Genomic DNA, 22199 nt, shown 5'->3' with positions numbered 1-22199 from the left:
GAGTCAGCATATCGCCCCCAACAACAATCCGGGTCGTCATTTCACCCACCTCGGAAGGATGGAAGGCTGAGTCAACCCTGAGCCGGTGAGATTTGAACCGCTGAACTAGTAGTCAGCTGAAGTGGCCTGCAGTACTGCACCCTAACCACTGCACCACCTCGGCTCTTAATTCCTGAGCCGATGGCCCTGTGCTTCATGAATTCCCAGCTGAAACCACATCTCGGCAGAAAATGGAAAAAAAATAATAAAGACACGTACACAAGATTAGTGGGATAGTGGTTTATTTTAAAAATATTACCGCATTAAACACTCGTGGCTTTCTCTCTCTCTCCAAAGACATATTCACAATTTCAAAATAAATTAATAAGTAATCTTCCCCTCCTCCTTCACCAGCCCCACCCGGTATTCGGAGTGGATCTCCAATGAGGAAAAAAAAAGGAAAGAAGAGGTGATCGGATGCGTCCCAATAGGACTGCCGCAGTGCAGGGAAATTCAGATATCGGAAAGGGGAAGAAACCGGAAGGCTATTTGGGAAGGGCGAAGGAGAGAGACCCAGGCACCTTTTGTCTCTCTGGGCCCCCAAAATCTCTGGGGAGGCAGGAAGGGACCGAAGCCGGGCTCTTAGAAGATGCTTCGGATGAGAGGTGGAAAGAAAAACGGACCTTTTTTCGTCACGAGTTACCCCGAAAAGCAAGGATGAAGCTGCTGTGCTCTGGGAGTTAAATCAACCGGGTCTTTGCGTGCCACCTGTGCCATGCCAAGGGCCAACGCAGCCAAGAAAAGGAGTCACACCCACCCACTTTTAATACGGTGGCAGCTCGGGCATTGAGCCTGCTTTTGTGGTCCCCGTTCCAGAACATTTCCGGGGCTCAATGCTGCCAAATCTGAAGTCAGATGTTACCCCTGGCCCAAACACAGTCTCATCTGTATAACCCAGGTGTTTTTAGGGCCTTTCTTGCTGACCTGTGCCACCCGCGTGCAAACACAGGACGGGTGCCCAGCCTATTTCTCCCTTGCAAAACTGGACGCTCCTAGAGGCATTTTAACCCTCTCCCCACAAGGCAACCCACCCCTCTTTCCTTCCTGCCATCATGCAGGCAAATATGGACAGAGACCCCCCCTGGTCAGCGTCCGAGCCTGTTGCGGAGAGAGTGGCATCTCAGCAGTTGGACGGGGGCTCTTTCTGCTCTGGATTCACACTCGGTCACCCGACCCAACCCTACCCTCCACACGAGGACCCTGCCTAGGGGCAGCTCCAGAGGTTGCCAGGAACAAATGCCAGATGTTCCCACAACTGCAGGGGGGGGAAAAACCCTTGCTTCTAGGCTGGGAGGGGGAAATTTTGCACTTCCCGTACCTCCTCTCCAGCAGGAAGTGGGTCAGGAGTCCTTATCCGGCCAAAACCGCAGGATTAGAAATGCAGAAAGTAATAAAATATTTTTTTTTTATAACCATTTACAAATATATATATATATATGTATAGCTGTGGGGGGTTTTTTTTTGTATGTGTGCACGCTCATGTATGTATATACATATATGGATAAAAACCATATACATATATTTAAAAAAACAAAAGAGTTTTTTAACAGTTGGGAAAAGAAAGGAAAGAAAGAAAGAAAAGGATGAAAAGAGGAACGTGCTTCCCAGGCCCATCCCTTTGTACAAAACCCGTCAGTCAAACTGGTCGGAGCAGCCGGCCAGGAGGCCAATTTTATTCCATCTTGGACATCTCAAACTTTGTGGTCACTATTTCCTATGGTGGGAAGAAAGAGAAAAAGAGAAATTAATTAGTACAGTGTTTCTCAACCTTGGCAACTTGAAGATGTCCGGACTTCAACTCCCAGAAATTCCCCAGCCAGCGAATGCTGGCTGGGGAATTCTGGGAGTTGAAATCCGGACATCTTCAAGTTGCCAAGGTTGAGAAATACTGAATTAGTATTTTGATGCTTTTCAGCCACTCCTGCTGAATATCAGCCTGATCACAAGGCATCTTCCGTGCCTCTCCCCTTCTTTCGATCCCCCCCCCCTTAAAGGCTCTCTGAAAGCTTTCAAAACAGTCTTTCTCAAACTTGGCTGCTTTGAAATGGGTGGACTTCAACTCCCAGAATCCCCCAGCCGGCTTGCTAGTGAAGCTGAGCCATTGACTTGAGATGGAGGGGCTACAGAAATTGAACAAATAACCAAATAAATTTGGGCTTTGGGGCAAAAGGTGAAAAAAGGGGCAGGTTTACCTCGTCGGAGTCCAGCAGCGGTGGCAACATGCTGGAAAAGCAAGGAGAGAGAAAGTTACACGCAGAGACGACAATAAAACTCTAGAAATTCTAGGTTTATGGCATGGATTAAGTTGGATTGAACGATCTAATTTCATGGAGGATTTTTTCTTGCCATTCTCCAAAAAACCCCAAATATGAAGACCCCCTGAGTTTCTTCTAAGCTTTTTGGCTAAAATGCAGGAATTGATATCTTCGCATAATAATCCCTTCAAGGGTGCAATTTTTTTACTACAACCCTTCGAGAGATTGGAGCCCAAGGACCCAAATGCAGGGGAAATTGTCACAAGCCACAAACAAAATAAAGACTTACACATCAGCCATGGAAGAGGGAATGTTTTCTTCAACCCATTTCAAGTCTTCATCCTGGAAGACGACAAGGGGGAAGAACGTAAGCCCGTGAGGGAGGAGGAAAGTGGGGGGGAGAGGGAGGAGGAGAAAAAAGGAAGAAGAAAAAAGAGAAGGAAGAAGAGGAGGAAGAAGGAAAAGGAGGAGGGGAGGAGAAACAGAAGGAGAAAGAAGAGAAGGAGGAATATGAGGAGGGAGTGGAAGAAGAAAAAAGAGAAGGAAGAAGAGAAGGAGGAAGAAGGAAAAGGAGGAGGGGAGGAGAAACAGAAGGAGAAAGAAGGAGGAATATGAGGAGGAAGTGGAAGAAGAAAAAAGAAGGAAGAGGAGGAAGAAGGAAAAGGAGGAGGGGAGGAGAAACAGAAGGAGAAAGAAGGAGGAATATGAGGAAGTGGAAGAAGAAAAAGAAGGAAGAAGAGGAAGAAGGAAAAGGAGGAGGAGAGGAGAAACAGAAGGAGAAAGAAGAGAAGGAGGAATATGAGGAGGAAGTGGAAGAAGAAAAAAGAAGGAAGAAGAGGAGGAAGGAAAAGGAGGAGGGGAGGAGAAACAGAAGGAGAAAGAAGAGAAGGAGGAATATGTGGAGGAAATGGAAGAAGAAAAAAGAGGAGGAAGAAGAGGAGGAAGGAAAAGGAGGAGGGGAGGAGAAACAGAAGGAGAAAGAAGAGAAGGAGGAATATGAGAAGGAAGTGGAAGAAGAAAAAAGAGAAGGAAGAAGAGGAGGAAGGAAAAGGAGGAGGGGAGGAGAAACAGAAGGAGAAAGAAGAGAAGGAGGAATATGAGGAGGAAATGGAAGAAGAAAAAAGAGAAGGAAGAAGAGGAGGAAGAAGGAAAAGGAGGAGAAACAGAAGGAGAAAGAAGAGAAGGAGGAATATGAGGAGGAAATGGAAGAAGAAAAAAGGAGGAAGAAGGAAAAGGAGGAGGGGAGGAGAAACAGACGGAGAAAGAAGAGAAGGAGGAATATGAGGAGGAAGTGGAAGAAAAGGAGGAAGAGGAGAAAGGAGGAAGAAGAGAAGGAGAGGGAGAAGAGAAAGAGAAGAAGGAGAAACTCCATCCAAAAGTCTCACCACTCGGTTGCCTTTTAGAATCCCGTTGACTTCCGGTTTCCCCCCCCTCATCTTCATCCCTGCGCCAAAGAGAAGGAGGGAAAGAGCAAGAGAGAGAGAGAGAGAGAGAGGGAAAAGGGGTGGGTGGGTGGGTGCAGGGAGGCCCACCCCTCCCTTCCAGATCCAGCATCCCAGCCCAATCGAGACCCAGCTCAGGTGGGGGAGATTTTTCCTTGGCAAAGACCCCTCCCGCAAGGAGAGTGCAAGAGGGAGGGGAAGGGGGAGAGGGGCACACCTACAAGTGTGCAAACACACACCAACCCCTTGAGAAAAGGCAGGCCGGGCTAGCAGGAGCCCCTCTAAGGCTCCAGAACCAAATGAGTTGGGGGGCTGGGAGGGGGCTGGGGCGGACGAGACCGCCGGGCAAAGCTTACCGAAGACTTCGTTGACCACCTGCTCCTCTTCCTCTTCCTCCTGCTCGCTGCCTTCGTCCACCAGAGGCATGAAGGCGTATCTGTAGGGAGGGGGGGGAGCGGCAGGAAGCGGGCATGAGATGGGGCTGGGGGCTCACCTGCAGGAGACCCTCCCTCCCTTGCTTGAAGGAGACGCTCCACCTTCTCTCAAGGAGAAGGGTGAGGTTTTCCACCCCTTGAGAGAAGAATGAAACACGGAATCCCCCTGGGCAAGAGGGAGAGAGAGAGAGAGAGAGAGAGGTCCTGGGTTCCAGTTCCGACACCTTTGATTATTGGCGGAGGGTCTCCAGAGGAACATGATCACCAGCAAGAGGATGGAGAAGAGGAACCTCCAGAAGGCGTCGTCGATCCAGAGTTCCCGCCAGTCCTGAAGGAGAAGGAAGAGGAAGGGTGGTTGTGCGGGAAACCCGAGAAGGTAGAGGTAGACCTCGACTTAACTACTATTGATTTACTCACTGTTCGAAATGAACAGTGTTAAAAAGGGGGAAAAAAGTGGGTCTAAATGAAGAAGGGGAGGAGAAAGGGAGCCAGCCTGCTTACTCACGGATTGGCAGGTGGCAAGATGGAAAGTCTTCGTAGTCCAGACGATGAAGATCAGCGAGGCTGCGAAGAGAAAAGGGAAAATGCCGAGGTGGCGCAGTGGTTAAATGCAGCACTACGGGCCACTTCAGCTGACTGTTATCGGCAGTTCGGCGGTTCTAATCTCACCGGCTCAAGGCTGACTCAGCCTTCCGTCCTTCCGAGGTGGGTAAAATGAGGACCCGGATTGTTGTTGGGGGCGATATGCTGACTCTGTAAACCGCTTAGAGAGGGCTGGAAGCCCTATGAAGCGGTGTATAAGTCTAACTGCTATTGGTAAATGCATGTTGTGGGTGGCTGCTGGAGGGAAGCGTCTTCGGGAGGCAGCCGGAAGTCTTTGGAAATTAAAATTTAACCGAGGGATTTAATATCCTGCTCCAGGCGTTACAGTCCCAGCCTATCTGATAAACGCTGGAGGAGTTGGGGGGGAGATAGCCAGGAGTTTTAAAAAATAAAAAATAAATCTTGAGTAGATATAAAACAGCAGTGAAAATCTGAGTGGTAGCACAGAGCTCTTCTGCCAAATTTTAATTTCAAGCCTGAGAATGTCTTTTAAGGACAGGATGATCGTGATCTAAACCCGATGATTTTCCCGCGAGTTCATCCCCACTTTTGCCTCACCTCCATCTGCGTTTTGCGATGTAAACTTCCTCTTCCCCATTTTATTATTTATTTGCATCTTGCCTGTATGTATGTATGTATGTATATATATTAGTGTCACAACCCCTGGTAAGCCCCAATTATGGGAGGAAGCTAACTGCTTCCAACATCTGTCAATCAGCTCGTCACAAGAGTCCATCACGACAGAAACCCAATATTTTTACTGTTGCCTTTGTTATATTTGTGTTTCTTTTTGTGCTGATAAATAAATAAAGAGAGACTAGTATAGATCTATTTCAAGCTATTTAGCTCTCATCAGCTAGCCATTCTCTTACTGGGATTCGAACCTGTGCTGTATTGCAATACAGCACAGGTTCGAATCCCAACAAGGGTGTGGCTAGCTGATGAGAGCTAAATAGCTTGAAATAGATCTATACTAGTCTCTCTTTATTTATTTATCAGCACAAAAAGAAACACACACACACACACACACACACACACACACATACATATATATATTACAAATAACTCAAGGTGGCAAACACCCCTGACAAAAGCTTCCTCCTATTTTCCCCCACAACAACCCTGTGAGGTGGGTTGGGGGCAGTGAAAGGGACCAGGCCAAAGTCACCCAGTTGACCTTCATTGCCTAAAGCGGGACTAGAACTCCCGGCCTCCTGGTGACTGTCCAAATTCACCCAGTTGACCTTCGTGTTTAAAGAGGGACTAGAACTCCCAGCCTCCTGGTGACTGACCCAAAGTCAGCCAGCCAGCCTTCATTCCTTCATTCAAGGCAGAACTAGAACTCACCGTCTCCCAGTCTCCAGCTTGATACCTTAACCACTAGGCCCAACTGGCTCTTTAAAGCAAGTCCCGTCCCCAACAAGGATCTCCCCCCCCCACAATCTGAGCAACAAGAAGGCAGTGTGCCTCCCCCCCAACCCCCCCCCCCAGGACCCGTCTCACCTATGACGGCGAAGATGAGGGTGTTGGTGAAGTGACGGTAGAGAGACAGTTTAACCAGGTTCCTTCGCAGCTTCAGCAGCTTCATGGTCTGCACCAAACTGATCAGGATGTGCCAGGGGTCAAGGAGAAGAGCATGGCAAGGAGGGTGGGGTGGGAAGGGGGTGGGAGATGCCGAGACGGGACCCCCGTCAAGTGGAGAGGAGCCTGGGTGCCTCTCCAGAGAGGGCGGCTTGGTGGTTTAACACCCAAAGTGGTGTTGGGTTCATCAGGGTAAGGTTTGCACCCAACACTGGACATGGGCAACTCTCCGTTGTGAACCTGTGGCTCCCAAACTCTCTCCAGAAGGGGTGCGGTACCCCTCCTTTATGACCTGTGGACTTCAACTCCCAGAATTCCTGATGATGGAGCAGCCACGACTTCTAGAGCAGTGTTTCTCAACCTTGACAACTTTTAAGTCCTGTGGACTTCAACTCCCAGAATCCCCCAGCCAGCATAGCTGGCTGGGGAATTCTGGGAGTTGAAATCCACAGGACTTAAAAGTCCCCCAAGGTTGAGAAACACTGTTCTAGAGGCCAGCTGTTCCATTGGCTAACCCTTGTCACTGTTAGGAAGTTTCTCCTTAGTTCTAAGTTGCTTCTCTCCTTGATTAGTTCCCACCCATTGCTTCTTGTTCTGCCTTCAGGTGCTTTGGAGAATAGCTCGACTCCCTCTTCTTTGGGGCAACCCCTGAGATATTGGAAGACTGCAATCATATCTCCCCTAGTCCTTCTTTTCATTAAATTACAATACAATACAATACAATAGCAGAGTTGGAAGGGACCTTGGAGGTCTTCTAGTCCAACCCCCTGCCTAGGCAGGAAACCCTATACCGTCCCAGACAAATGGCTATCCAACATCTTCTTAAAGACTTCCAGTGTTGGGGCATTCACAACTTCTGGAGACAATTTCTGTTCCTCTGATTAATTGTTCTAACTGTCAGGAAATTCCTCTTCAGTTCTAAGTTGCTTCTCTCCTTGATTAATTTCCACCCATTGCTTCTTGTTCTGCCCTCAGGTGCCTTGGAGAATAGCTTGACTCCCTCTTCTTTGGGGCAACCCCTGAGATATTGGAAGGCTGCTATCCTGTCTCCCCTAGTCCTTCTTTTCATTAAACTGGACATATCCCGCAAGCGTTCTTCCGACGTTTTCGTCTCCAGGACTTCAATCATCTTCTCTGCCCTTTTTTGCAAAGCCTCGAACGTATTTTTTTGCAACGTGGCAGCCCAAAACTGGAGGCTGTACTCCAGGTGTGGCCTTACTAAGGCTTTACAAAACGACGCTAACACTTCGCCTGATTTTGATTCTACGCCTCTGTTAATGCAGCCTAGAGCAGTGTTTCTCAACCTTGGCCACTTGAAGATGTCTGGACTTCAACTCTGGGAGTTGAAGTCCAGACATCTTCAAGTAGCCAAGGTTGAGAAACACTGGCCTAGAGTAGCATTGGCTGTTTTGGCACATGGCTGGCTCCACGTTTCGGCGATTGTCCCATTAAGCTCCATCGGGCTTCCGGGGGAGGTGTTGCCGCCGTTGGCAGCTTAATGAAGCTGCCCTCAGAGTTCTCGTTCGTATATCCATTAAGCTCCATCAAGGGGTCAGGAGAAGCCCACCCACCCACATTGGAAAACGAGGAAGCCCACCCACCCACATTGGAAACCAACTCAAGCCCATTACCCGGCCCCTCCCCTTTTGAAAGCCAACTGTTTGGGGAAGAGGGAAGGGGGGTCAGGGGAGGAGGGAGGCCCAGGACCCCAGAGAGTCCCCCCACCCAACTCCCCCACCCACCCACCCCCAGCAGGCCAGGGCCACGGAGGATATCCACCAGCAGAGAGCAGAGTCAAGCAGAGCAAGGGGAATAGCCGCTAGAAGCACCAAGTCATCCTGAGCCTGGGATAAAACAAGAGAAAGGAAAGAAGGAGAAAAATAAAAGTGACGGAGAGGAAGAACGAGGAGAGAAGGCAACAGGGGGCACTACAAACACTGCTTTGGGGGGGGGGGGGTTACTGGTCCACCAGGGAAAGCGGGACGGGAAGACCGAGCAAAGGGAGAGGGAATGGTGGCTTTGAGAGGAGATTTGGGCCCACTGACAGTTAGTCCTCGGGTTACGAACACGGTGGCCATAAAGCAGGCCATTCCCACGACTGAACCAACTTTTACAACTTTTATAAATTTACAGCTTTTACAACTTTTAAAAAATGGGCCGTTTTGGCCGAAAACCAGGAAAAAATATGCTGGTTTTCGGCAAAAAAAATGTCATAAAAGGCAGTCACGCGACCCGGGGGAATACTGCAAATGGACATAAAGTGAGGCCAGTTGCCGAATGTACAACTGTCTGTGTGTGTTTGTGTGTGTGTGACATGGCTGTGCAGCCACCCCTGGCTGTCAAAAATTCAAAACTGGGTTGTGCGTAGCCTTGGGGAGCCCTGTCAGAACTTCCGACGGCCCCTAAGCAAACCGTCATAAGTTGGGAACTGCCTGTAGAGCGTGCACATTTTGGGGAAAGACCCATTTCCAACTGGGGGAGGGGGGCGTTTGGGAAACCCCAAATTTGTGGTCTCGAACAGGAAGGGATTCGCTGCTCAGGGTGGGGGAGAAACCAGCAGCCGTGTGAATCGAAAATCGGTCCGTAAGTGGGAAAGTTCCTAAGTTCTCCCACTCAGGATTCTTTTGGGATGTGTTTTTACTGACCCAGCAGCCTAATTTTTTGGGGGGGGCTAATTCTGTCTACAAAGCAAGATTCCTCTCCTCCCCCCACCCACCCCCGGATGCCCTGAGACCAAGGAGGGGGAGCTGGGGGCGGGGGGCGAAGTTTGGGGCAAAGGATATCCACCAGACGATACAGGAGTCGACAAAAGCGAGAAATATCTCGCAGCTCAAGGTGACCATGTTAGCTTGTTCCTGGGGTGGGGGGGTGGGGGGGAATAATCAGAGGCTGAGTGAGCAGACCCCATCCCCCCCGCCTCCCCCCCACTGCAAGGCTCCCGCCCAGCCCAACCCCCCCTTGTCCCGAAGTCCTCTCCCCCCCCCATTACCGATTTCACCCGCAGTACGCCTTCGATGATGGAGAAGACCAGGTACATCAACCCAACACCGACCACGCGATTCAGAAGGGCCCCAAGGCGCGGCCTGCGGGGGAAGAAGAAGAGGGTGTGACGCTGGGAGTCCAGCTTTGGGGGCGGGGGGCACTGGCATTATTGTGGTTCAGCCTTAGGGCAATCCCCAGGAGACAGTGAGTTCTAGTTCCACCCTAGGCATGAAAGCCAGGCGACTTTGGGCCAATCCCCAGGAGACAGTGAGTTCTAGTTCCACCCTAGGCACGAAAGCCAGGGGACCTTGGGCCAATCCCCAGGAGACAGTGAGTTCTAGTTCCACCCTAGGCACGAAAGCCAGGCAACTTTGGGCCAATCCCCAGGAGACAGTGAGTTCTAGTTCCACCATAGGCACGAAAGCCAGTTGCAGGACCAGGAGGTGGTGAGTTCTAATCCCACCCTGGGCACGAAAGCCAGCTGGGTGACTTTCAACCAGTCAGCCCAACCCACCTCGCAGGGTTGTTGTTATGGGGAAAAGAGGAGGAAGGACTATTTAACTATGTCCGCTGCTTTTGAGTTATTTATTAAAAACGAGGCAGTAGATATATAAACCAACAAATTCTGCAATTAAGCTGTGCCAGAAGCAAACAAATTGTCCCTTCCCTTATTGACACAGCCCCCCCCCCCCCCCCGATTCACGTCATTAAATGAATGCGGGCGTCATTACACCTGAGTCTGTTTCGGATCCTGCTTTCATTCTGCAGGACTCAAACCTGGAGACCACCTTCCCGCTCCTCTGAAACCACAACACTGCTAGGTGGCTTTCGGGGGCCCCCAGGAAAGAGTCAAGATGCCCGGCTGGCTTTTCTGCTGGTGGGCTGTGCCCTGCCCCCCTCCTCCTTCCCTTGTGCCCGCCGTCCGCCCTCACTTGACAATGCCGTATCCCAGGCTGGCGAGGATGACGAGGACTCGAGCCAGCATCCTCTTCACAGCACACAGCACCTCACCGAAGATGACGGCGCCTTGGACTGCAGAAGGGAGCAGAGAAATGGAGAATACCGTATTTTTTCGGACTATAAGACGCACCAAGATTTTGAAGAAGAAAGAAAAAAAGTTTTTGCCTTCCCTCAAAAGCACTACTGCAGGCTTCAGGAGGGCCGAGGGAAGGCAAAAAAAAGCCTCAATTTTTGCAAAAAATGGCCCGTTTTTTGCAAAACTGGGATGCAGGGGCCGGGCTTCGGGAGGCCAAACATGGCAATATTTGGTGTATAAGACGCAGCAACATTTCCACGCTCCTTTAGGGGGGGAAAGGCGCATCTTATACTCCACGGTTTCGTCGGCACGCTTTTGTCGAGCGCGCATTTGTCGGTGAACCTTGCAGTACAACACCCATAATCCCTTTTAGTGGGGCTGGCAGGCGATGGGAACTGTAGTCCAGTCTGCACAGAAGACCCCCATGCTGACCAAGGCAGAAGGACCCTCCGTTGGGACCCCGGCACAGTTTGGGGGAGGGGGGGTGTCTCTACCCACCTGATTGGCCTTCGCTTTGAATGCTCTGGAATTCGGCGTAGAAGACCGCCTTCTCCAACATGCCCAGCAGGATAACACCGCCGATCCAGAATTGGATGCGCAGAATATCCCGCCAGTAGCAGCCCAGGAGAATCAGCCACAACACGCCGTAGAGCACGTAAACGATGCACATCACCATGTAGAACTGTGAGGGAGAAGGATCCCACCATGGATGAACGGTGCAGAAGGGCGGAGAAAGGTTGAGGGACAAAGGAATTACTCTCTCTCAATTATTGGCCAAACTCGTCTCTAGAGGAGGGGTCTCCAAACTTGGCCACTTTTAAGACAGGGGGGGAGGCCTTCAATGCCACGTGGCTCGCTGGGGAATTCTGGGAGTTGAAGTTCACAGTTCTTGAAGGTGTTAAGTTTGGAGACCCGTGCTCTAGAACAGTTTCTCCCACTTGGCAACTTTCAATTGTGGGGGACTCCCACAATTCTCCAGCCAGTATGTTAATGAACTGATGGGTGAACTTCAACTCCCAGAATTCCCCAGCCAGCAGGCTCATGAAGTGATGGGTGGATTTCAAAAGTGCTGGAGAAACAGACTCGCAATGCCCTCTGCTCACCTGAGCCATAAAACGGGGGACTTACCACCTTGAGGGGCCACTCCGAGGCAGAGATGTAGATGTACTGAGGATGTTTCATCTGAACGTCAACTATAAGGCGGAACGGGAAAGACACCGGTGAAAAAGTTTGCAACTTCTGGAGAAGAAGCAGGAGGAGAGACCCCCCTGTGATGGAACTCCAACCCAAACTTCCTTGACTACTGGACTGCTGGGCGTCTGAAACCCCCCACCCTCAAAATACAGCAGCTGTATCCCACCCCAGCACAGCCTCTGGAAGTGGATTCAAGAAAGGCTTGGACACATTCTTGTCCAAAGTGCAGAAGACACACACACACCCCCACAAGACCAAAGAAGACGGGGCAGAGGGACTGAATGGTTGGAGGTGAGGGGTCCTTGCCCCCAGTCCCTCATAACTGAAGTCCTTTTAGAACAGTGTTTCTCAACCTTGGCGACTTTAAGTCCTGTGGACTTCAACTCCCAGAATCCCCCAGGCAGCACAGCTGGCTGGGGGATTCTGGGAGTTGAAATCCACAGGACTTAAAGTCGCCAAGGTTGAGAAACACAGTTTTAGAAGAAGACGCAATAGTCCCTTCTACGGGTGAAGACGGAAGATATCATCTTTTGCTTGGTCCATCAAAACCGGGCCCTCCACTCACTCGAGAGCTCCCAGTTGGGCGAGGGGCTCGCGATGCTGAGGATGAAGACGTAAGGGCCATCCTTCCAAGTTTCGGCAACGGTGATGGGCTAGACCAGAGGGGGAAAAAAAACAATGGATGGATTCCTGCAGTGGCCATCCCAACATCTCTGGGAAGTCCTCCACTGGGGGGGAAGATTTGAGCAGAGGTGGCTGGATTAAAGAAATAACCATCGGCCTCCCTTGGGGGGGGGGGGGGACAGCTTCGAAACACAACCAGATTCGGCTGAGCCCCCGATTCCCGGAAGAGTCGTAAAAGGAGGAACCGACAGTTTAAGGGAGATCAATATTTCAAATTTAATGTCCTGATCAGAAAGGAAACTCGGTGCCCCCACTTCAGGAGGGGTCCATCGAGGAGCTCCCTGAATTCCTGCCTGCCCCCCACCCCATCCCCTGCAAGGCCCAGGGCCCATGGAGACCACCAACCTCCAATTTCCTCTTCGGCACATCCACTTTTTTCTTGTCTTCTGCAGGTTCTCCGTGGGCCGAGAGAGGGGGCTTCACCTCCTGCGTCTCGCTGGGCTTCTGGGCCTCCTGATGTGGGGGGTCGGACCCCTTCTCCTTGTCTCCTCCCTTGGCCTCTCTCTTTCGCACAGAGGTCTGCGGAGGAAGGAGGGGAGGTCAGGAGGGGGCGGAAGGGGAGACCCCCATAGAAGACTTTTGCTGTTTTACATAATCTTTTCAAAGGGGGCAATCTGTATATTTCAATGCTTATAGAGCCGAGGTGGCGCAGTGGTTAGAGTGCAGCACTGCAGGCTACTTCAGCTGACTGCAGTTCTGTAGTTCGGCTGTTCAAATCCCACCAGGCTCAGGGTTGACTCAGCCTTCCATCCTTCCGAGGTGGGTAAAATGAGGACCCGGATTGTTGTTGGGGGCCGATATGCTGACTCTGTAAACCGCTTAGAGAGGGCTGAAAGCCCTATGAAGCGGTATATAAGTCTAACCGCTATTGCTATTGCTACCGCCTGTAAAGGACCAGGAAGGATCTCCAGGTGAGGGGAGCAGCCTATAAATTATAACAAACCCTGTGAGTCCTCGACTTATGACCACAACTGAATCCAAATCCTCTGCTGCTAAGCGAGACAGTTGTTAAGCGGGTTTTTCCCCATTTTCCAACTTTTTTTTCGCCGCAATTTTTCAAGCGAGTCACTGCTGTTGTTAAGTGGATCTGGCTTCCTCCTTGACTTAAGGTCGCAAAAGGGGGACCGCGTGATCCAGGGACTTCTCTGCGGCCGTCATAAACATGAGTCAGTTGCCACGGGGATGGCGTGACCAATGGGGACGCTGCAGCGGTCGTTAAGGGTGAAGACCAGCCCTAAGTCATTTTTTTCCCCCCAGACCCGTCATAACTCTGAACTAAGCAAACGGTTGTAAGTCAAGGACTTCGTGTGAGGAGCGTTGTTTTCAGTTTACTAGTTTTAAGGCCAAGTTAAGTCACCTGCTGGCCACCAGAAGCACCTGGACTTTGAAGGCCCACCTTCACCCACCCCCCCAATCAGTTTCACCCCCTCCCCTCATTGCCAGAACCCCCAAGTCCCCCCAGTCGGTTACCCCTTCATTTGAGAGGTGCCTCAGCTTTTTCGGAAGTGGGAGTTCCTGGACATTCAACTGAAACAGAGAGGAGAAGAGACAGTGGCGTTAGTCGAGACCCTCCAAATAATACTCCCCCCACCTCCCCATTGAAGTGGACCAAGTTATGAGTTTCCCACCGTGGGGTCCTTGAGGCCGAGAGTTGGGTGGGGGGCTTGCAGACGTCTGATGACCCAACTAGGGAGCATCGTCAGTGCTAGGAGGGAGTGGGGTTTGCTCCCCCGTTGATATACACCAGTGTTTCTCAACCTTGGCAACTTGAAGATGTCTGGACTTCAACTCCCAGAATTCCCCAGCAGTGGTTAGGACAGTGTTTCTCAACCTTGTCAACTTGAAGATGTCCGGACTTCAACTCCCAGAATTCCCCAGCAGTGGTTAGGACAGTGTTTCTCAACCTTGTCAACTTGAAGATGTCCGGACTTCAACTCCCAGAATTCCCCAGCCAGCAAATGCTGGCTGGGGAATTCTGGGAGTTGAAGTCCGGACATCTTCAAGTTGCCAAGGTTGAGAAACACTGATATATACACTCATTTGCCCCGCCAGTGTTAGTGGGGGTGGTTTCCCCCTTGCTAGGCTCTTGATTAGGGTCTTGTTTTCTGCTTGATCGTTTGTCGGGTGTTAATCCCTGCTTATCTAGACGTTGGATGCTGGAGGGGATGAATTCCCCCCTGCAAGCCAGCACTGATCAAGCTACCTAGCTGGGCTACGAAACGTCTGCAAGAAAGCCACCAAGCCCAAGGACTCCACAGTCCTCTTCCTCCTCCCTGCAAACCGCCTTTCCTGCTAGCAGTGATGACGTTACACAGCTGGGCCATGAAAGGCCTGCAGATTCAGAGAGCTGCAAGGACTCCGTGGTTTCAACCCTAAGCTACGCACGCTCTCTTCCATCAGCTTCCCCACCATGAGGCTATTCTGGTTCTCCAACCGCTGGAAGGCCACCCCCTGGGACTCCTCCGTGATGAGCCCGCACCTTGTGCAACTGTCCACACTGCACCGAGGTGTTGTTCCAGGTGTACTCGCCGTCTCCGAGGACGCTGGCTTCAATGTCGGGATTGCTCAGGTAGGTCAAGGCTTCGTTTTCCTGAAAGGAGAAAGGGCTAAGAGAGCCCACCCACCCAAACCCCTGGAACCACCCGCCAGCTGTTAAGTGGGTCCAGATGCCCAGCCCTGAGGAGGGGGAGTCCCTTCCCGCTGAGCCCCAAAGGGGTGTGTATGGAGGGGGTTAAGGTTCCAGCCCATCCCTCAAATCCTCCCTGCGGAGACGAGCGGCTCACATTTATGTAGACTTCATGGTGGCAGCGGGAAGTGCGGAGGTACCAGGTGATGTTCAGGACCCCGTCCTGATCCTTGCAGAATTCATGGGGAACTGTCCCCCCCAAAAGAGAGAGAAATACAAAACGCCTGTAAACCACCCCAGCCAGTCCAAATTTCGATTTAATTCTCCCGCTTGTGAGGGGATCTCGGCGCTTACATTTGAGGATGATCCAAGTCCCTTTGAACATCGTCTTGGAGAAGATGAAAAGATTCTTTTGGTTCTGGAAAACAAGAGAGAGGACAAAGGGGTCGGTCACTCCACCAAAGGCCTCGAGTTCAAATCCAGCCTGTTCCTACGATCCAGCTGGGATAACACGGAAATAACTTTCTGCTCTGGACAAAGGAAATTCCCGGGGGGGGGGGAATGTTTGGAGATTCTTTCTGGGAAGAAACAGCCACGAAAGGCGTGGGTAGATTTTGGGGGAACCCCCCCCCCCGACACTCCAAGATAACTGTCAAACAATGCTATAATGCGGCTAGAAGAGAATATTCGTAGCTGGGTGTCAAACTGCGGGGTCCCTGCATATGTTTTATGGCCCAACTAGGTAACTTCATCAGGGCAAAGAGGGAGTGGGGCTTGCGGAGTGGAGGAACAATTGTGGGGGTGCTGAATGAGTTTGGTGGTTTCCTCGCAGGCGTTTCATGACCCAGTTAGGTGACATCATCAGTGGTAGAAGGGAGTGGGGTTTGCTCTCTGTTTATGTAGGTCAGTGGGAAATTCTTGGCGGTTTCCTGATTAAGGTTTAGTTTTCTGCTTGGTTTTTTGTCTGCTGTTAATCCCTGCTTATCGGGGGTATAAGTAGCAGGGCAAGTTATTATCTAAGCCAGTGTTTCTCAACCTTGGCGACTTTCAGTCCTTTGGACTTCAACTCCCAGAATTCCCCCAGCCAGCATAGCTGGCTGGGGGAATTCTGGGAGTTGAAGTCCACAGGACTGAAAGTCGCCAAGGTTGAGAAACACTGATCTAAGCACAGGGAGTAAACCTTATCTTCAGAAACACTGATAATGTTATTGACTATGTCTGCTATTTGATTGGCATCCAAAAAAAGTTTCTCAACCGGTGGCCGAAGATCTCCCACCCGAACTCAGCCGGCCACGCAGTGCATTCCCACTGTCCAAATGAATTGCCTGGGCCATTCATTCCTCTCTATGGGGCGGAGGATGGGGTGGGGTGGAGAAGCCCCTTCAGAAGCACCCAGCCCAAAGTCCCCCTTGCAAAGGAAGCTGACCCCCTGGCACAGCAGGTCAGCCAGGGCAGGGACCAGACCCTATGCCCATCCTTTCTTTGGAGGGGGGGGTGGGCTTTGGTGGTTATTGAGGGAGGGTCCTTCCTTCTTTTTTGCCCACCCACAGCATCGAACGTTTAAACCCACATTTAAAAAAAGAGAAATAAAGTTGTCTGTCCCCCCCCCCACCTGTGAAATCAGTTGCTATGGGGGACTGCTGGGGGTCTTTGGAGTGGAGGGGGGGGCTTTGGTGGCTATTGAGGGAGGGTCCTTCCTTCTTTTTTGCCCACCCACAGCATCGAACGTTTAAACCCTCATTTAAAAAAAAGAGAAATAAAGTTGTCTGTGTCCCCCCCCCTGTGAAATCAGTTGCTATGGGGGACTGCTGGGGGTCTTTGGAGTGGAGAGGGGGGCAGGGGGAGGGGCAACCATCCAATAATCCCAGAGAAGGACCCCCAGCCCCGCTGGGGGGGGGGGAGGGACAGAGAGAGAAGAGGATGCAGGGCAGGAAGTTCTCCCGGGTGTCCACTCCCCACCTCCACAGGCCGCCCCCCCCTTGAAGAAAGACAGGGGGGCACCCAGAGGCCATCTAGCCTAGGCTTGGATGGTCCTGATGGAAAGGAAGTGAGGCGGGATGCTCTCGGACCGGCCAGCCTGACCACCCTGCCCATCCTCCCGAGCCAGGCGCCGTACAGGATGGGCGGGGAGGGTCTCCCCGGGACCCTCCCTCACCCCCTCCCCCCGCCCCCTCCCGGTGACGCCACAGGTCTGGGAAGGCCCCGCCCCCCGCACTCACCCCGCCGCCGGCCGTCCGGCTCCAGCGGCCCGGCTCCGACGCAGTCCCGCCGGCCAGCCCCGGAGCCAGCGCCGCCCCGGCCAGCAGCAGCGGCAGCATCAGCCGCCAGCCCCGCGCGCCCCATCCCGCCGCCATCCTCTTCCGGCTCCCGCGTCACGTGGCCCGAGGAGGGGCGGGGCGAGGCAATGGGCGGGCGGCGGGGCGGGGCGCAGAAGGAGGCCACGCCCCCTCCAGGCAGCCCGAGCCTCTTCTAAGGCGGGCTTGAAGGGCGGTGGACTCCAACTCCCAGAATCCCTCAGCCTGAGGACACCCGCCTCCAAGCTCACTAGCAGGCGGGCTGGGGACTCTGGGAGTTGGAGTCCACCCCTTTTCAAGTTCATTAGCATGATGGCTGGGGATTCTGGGAGTTGGAGTCCACCCCTTTTCAGGTACATTAGCATGCTGGCTGGGGATTCTGGGAGTTGGAGTCCACCCCTCTTCAGGTTCATTAGCATGATGGCTGGGGACTCTGGGAGTTGGAGTCCAGCCCCTTTTCAAGTTCATTAGCATGATGGCTGGTGATTCTGGGAGTTGGAGTCCAGCCCCTTTTCAGGTTCATTAGCATGATGGCTGGGGATTCTGGGAGTAGGAGTCCACCCCTTTTCAAGCTCATTAGCATGCTGGCTGGGGATTCTGGGAGTTGGAGTCCAGCCCTTTTCAGGTTCATTAACATGCTGCCTGGGGATTCTGGGAGTTGGAGTGCACCCCTTTTCAGGTACATTAGCATGCTGGCTGGGGATTCTGGGAGTTGGAGTCCACCCCTCTCCAAGTTGCCCAGTTTGAGAAACGCTGGTTTAAGCGGCCGTCTCCGTCTTTGCGGCGCTCTGCACCTGCCCAGGAGCGCCCTTGGCTTGAATTGCAACACTTCTGCCCCCCCCGTCCTGCTTCTCTCTTTGGTGAGTTTCTAACCGTTGGTCCTTCTGCTTTTCTGGGGCTTTGGAGGATAAGGTGACCCCCCCTTTGTGGGTGGGGAGTCCCTCGAATCCTGGAAGGCTGTTCTGAGGTCCCCCCCCCTTTAAAATAGCCCATTTCTAGTTAATTCAGAATGAAAGCCGTGCATTGGTCCAAAGGTAAACTTGGCAACTTTAAGACTGGTGGACTTCAACTCCCAGAATTCTCCAGCCAGCAAAGCTGGCTGGAGAATTCTGGGAGTTGAAGTCCACCAGTCTTAAAGTTGCCAAGTTTGGGAACCTCTGGTCCAAGGGCTGTCCTGCTCTTTTGCGGTTTGTTCCGTTTTGCAATCCGTTTCGGGCCGAATCCCGGTCGGGCATAGCCCCCTCCCAGTGCCCCCCCACCGAACCCCCAGCATTGATGTGCGGGACAGCCGGCGCGCAGGCGCGGAGAAGCCTCTGGAGGGCGCCCGCTTGCAAGGCGCGGAGGCGCTAGGACCCCGCGGGCTCCCCGGCTGCTCCGCTGCAGTGAGTCGTCGGGGCGTGGTAGATCCCGCAGGAGATCCACCGCCGCCCGGATTACTCGCCCCGAGCAGCCTTTGCCGACCAAGCAAGGTAAGCGGGGCTGTGCGGGATGGGGGGGGAGAAGCCGGCTGGGAGTTGGGGGCTCGTGGGTCTCCCTTCCTCTGCGCTGGATCCCGCTGGCTTCCTGGGATCCCCTCGGCGGATCGCGGGAGGAGATCTACTTCCTGGCCGGGCCTTCTGCGCCTCTCTCCCTTGCCGGGACCGGTTCCAGAGCGCTCCGCTCCCCGGGCTCAATGGTGGATGGCTTCTCCCTCCGCCCTACCCGAAGGGATCTCCCTCGATCCCTCCCGGCTAGATCCCTCTCGCTCTTGGGATCTCCTGGGCCGCCTTCCGCTCTTCTCTCGCGCCGCATTATTTGGGGGCGCAAAGGACAGCCCGGAGGCTCGCACAGCGGTTGGACTCCGGGTCCCATCAGGCCCAGCCAGGGGAGCTAAAGAGTACCAGGCTGACCGCCCCCCCCTCAATGCTCCTCCATTTCTTCCCCACTCCCATCAGCCACAGCCAGGAGTGATGGGTGTTGTAGTCCAACGGGTCCAGCATGGTCCTTGCTTAGATCTACACCGGACTCCCTCTAACAGCCCTTCATTTCTTTGGAATGCCCCCCCAAGCTCCCATCAGCCACAGCCAGTGGACAGGAGTGATGGGTGTTGTAGTCCAACAGTTTCCAAGGGTCCAGCGTGGTCCTTGCTTAGATCTACACCGGACTCCCTCTAACAGTCCTTCATTTCTTTGGAATCCCCCCCCCCAAGCTCCCATCAGCCACAGCCAGTGGACAGGAGTGATGGGTGTTGTAGTCCAACAGCTTCCAAGGGTCCTTGCTTAGATCAGTGTTTCTCAACCTTGGCAACTTGAAGATGTCCGGACTTCAACTCCCAGAATTCCCCAGCCAGTGAATGCTGGCTGGGGAATTCTGGGAGTTGAAGTCCGGACATCTTCAAGTTGCTAAGGTTGAGAAACACTGGCTTAGATCTACACCAGGATTGGTGGAGAGAAGGTGCCTAGAGCAAATGGCAGCCAGCCCCATAGAGGCCAAAGTGGGTAAACCCCCCTCCCCCAATTGGGATCCCCGCAGGGACCCCCAAGAGCCGTGAGCATGATCTGTCGCACCCCTGGCAGAGTTTGTGCATCGCCGTTCTGACGTAGGATTGCTTCCTTGGGCTGCCATCCCAGTCTGGGTCAACCATGCCAAGTTTTAAAGCTGTGGACTTCGACTCCCAGAATTCCCCCCAGCCAACAAGGGGACTTCTGGGAATAGAAGTCTCCCTGGGGAATTCTGGGAGTTGAAGTCCACAGCTCGGAACTACATATTATGCTTTGTGGCATAAATAAAAGGCCTTGATTTGAAATGGTGTTGAAGTACACCATCTTTTTCGTGTCTTAACAGGTTGGGGAGCTAGTGTGAAATTCTTTTTATTTCCGTGTTTCCCAACCTCGGCAATTTTAAGTTGGGTGGACTTCGGCTCCCAGAATTGGGAGTCCACCCATCTTAGAGCCGCCATGGTTGACAAACCCTGGTTTATCGGGTGTCGCTTCTTGAGCGATCCTGGTTACTGAATTTGTATTACTAAACAACTCTCAAGGAAACCAACTCTCTTTTTCTGTACGGTGCAGGTACTCCACGCTTGAATGCAACCTGCAAACCCAGGGAGTTATGTGCATTGAGTAAACTATGAGTAAGCCCCGGCTTGCAAATCCAGCTGTATGACAGGTTTATTTGTTTAGTATCTGAAGGGGATGGTTCTTTTATCTAGCGATTTTTCCCTGCCCCACCCATCGGATGGATCTTTAGCCAGCTGGGTGATCCGGGATCTGGGGAAAGGGGCTAGGAGGGAAACTGAGTCTCATGGGGAATGGGAGCCCCTCATTTTTGGGCAGACAAGGGGAGGGAACTGGCTGGGGGATATATCTGAAGGGCGCCAGCTGAGCTGGAAGGGACCCGAGAGGCCATCTAGTCTGACCCCTTGCTCACTCCAGAAATCCATTACCATATCATTAGGAGGAGTTAGATTTGAACAAATCTTTCTGTCTCTGCTAGTTAAAAAAAAAAAACACCATTCTACTTTGGTTCTAGTCCATTTGATACAGTTGGTTTTATATCCTCAACTTACGACTGTTATTGAGCCTGAAACTACAGCCGTAAATTGACTCTAGATGAGAAGGATTATCGAATGAATGAATGAAGCCGGTCGATAAGTGATTTGTCACATGTCCCTGGCCAATTTTGCCCCCTTTTCTTTGCCATGGTCGTAAAGTGAACCTCGCAATCGTTAAGCAAACAGCTTATTCACCGGAAGTGTTTTCCCTGGAAACAGGGAAATAAAGGCTGGTCTTCATTCAAAACATTGTACGCTCAGTCACATGACCCCAGGACATAAAACAATCTAGGGTTCCCTGCCTAAGCAGGGGGTTGGACTAGAAGACCTCCAAGGCCCCTTTCAACTCTGTTATTCTATTCTATTCTAGTATAAAATGTGGGCCAGTTTCCAATGCAGTTCACAGGGCCGTTTTTTGGGGGGTGTGGGTGGATAGGCAGCTGTCAGAACTTCAAATCTGACGTGTGAGTACCTTTTTGAGAGGTTTGTCATAACTTTGAACGGTTGTAAGTCCAGGACCACCACTGATAGACGTGCAAAGCCAGTCTTTTTTTTCCTCCTAAATGCAGGAGTTTTAATTGTAACCGGTTTGAGCAATTTTCCTGAAAGTGTATCCAAGAATTAAAAGGGAGACTTTCCATCTGATGCATTAAGGGAGAGAGAGATTCATTGTGGCAACTGAGTAATTCCTGTGTAGCTTTTGCACACCAAAACAGTGTTTCTCAATTTTGACAACTTTGAGGATTGTTTTTTTTTCTGTTTAACTCTCTGGGCTAAAGAGACTCTGGTGGGTTGTGGGTCACTTCCTCCAAGAGCCATTGACTCATTTTTTTTCATCACGAAGAAGAAGAATCTTTAGTCATGAATCATCAGAATATTAAAAGATCTGAAACGCTTTAAAAGCTTCCCTCTTTGTTAACAGGGGGCCCTGTGCTGCAGCCACGACTTCCCTGCTCCTTTCTTTCTGGAGTTTTCCTTCTTTTTTTGGAAAATATGATTTATTTGTAAAATTTATGAGCTGATGGTCATGGCCTACACTACTAGCACTTGTGGCCCTCTGTTTCCAAATGAGACGTTTACTCTAAAAACACCATAATTTCCTATTTCTTTTTTAAAAACCGCTCCCAGTTTTGCTTTGCGTGTTGTTTTCTGTTTTTCTTTTCTTCAACATACAAAGAAATAATTATACTGAATTAAAACACAAAGCAATTGGGCAGAAACTCCAGGTGTTCTGCACCATATTGAAACTTATGATCATTTACCTTCTCTCTCTCTTTCTCTCTCTCTCTCTCTCCTCTCTCTCTCTCTTTGTTTTTTCTTTTCTCTCTTTCTTTCTCTTTCTCTCTCTCCTCTCTCTCACTCTCTTTCTTTTTTCTTTTCTCTCTCTCTCTTTCTCTCTCTTTCTTTCTCTCTCTCTCCTTTCTCTCACTCTCTTTCTTTTTTCTTTTCTTTCTCTTTCTCTCTCTCTCCTCTCTCTCTCTCTCACTCTCTTTGTTT

General features: G+C 51.6%; 1 protein-coding gene across 2 annotated transcripts; it reads right to left on the bottom strand.

Moving 5' to 3' along the window:
- Positions 1-1560: 1560 nt before the first annotated feature.
- LOC116516043 (transmembrane protein 87A-like) lies at positions 1561-17251 on the bottom strand. Of its 2 annotated transcripts, none has more exons than XM_032228403.1 (20): positions 17096-17251; positions 15231-15294; positions 15034-15125; positions 14730-14840; positions 13721-13777; positions 12596-12769; positions 12132-12219; positions 11501-11565; positions 10871-11054; positions 10269-10368; positions 9344-9437; positions 9138-9209; positions 6277-6385; positions 4676-4734; positions 4395-4498; positions 4093-4172; positions 3680-3738; positions 2584-2636; positions 2232-2262; positions 1561-1753 (listed from the first exon to the last, which is right to left on the bottom strand). In XM_032228403.1, the coding sequence occupies exons 1-20, from the start codon at positions 17228-17230 to the stop codon at positions 1712-1714; spliced, it is 1773 nt and encodes a 590-aa protein (XP_032084294.1). In that variant the 5' UTR covers positions 17231-17251; the 3' UTR covers positions 1561-1711. The 2 variants fall into 2 exon arrangements, with proteins under 2 accessions (XP_032084294.1, XP_032084295.1); XM_032228404.1 differs by lacking the exon at positions 9138-9209 and adding an exon at positions 8130-8198.
- Between the last annotated feature and the right edge of the window lie 4948 nt (positions 17252-22199).

This window comes from Thamnophis elegans, chromosome 12 (assembly GCF_009769535.1).
Source record: "Thamnophis elegans isolate rThaEle1 chromosome 12, rThaEle1.pri, whole genome shotgun sequence".
In the NCBI taxonomy this organism is placed as follows: Eukaryota; Metazoa; Chordata; class Lepidosauria; order Squamata; family Colubridae; genus Thamnophis; species Thamnophis elegans.
The sequence above is the reverse complement of the archived record's forward strand: the minus strand, read 5'-3'. Positions and strand labels throughout refer to the sequence as shown.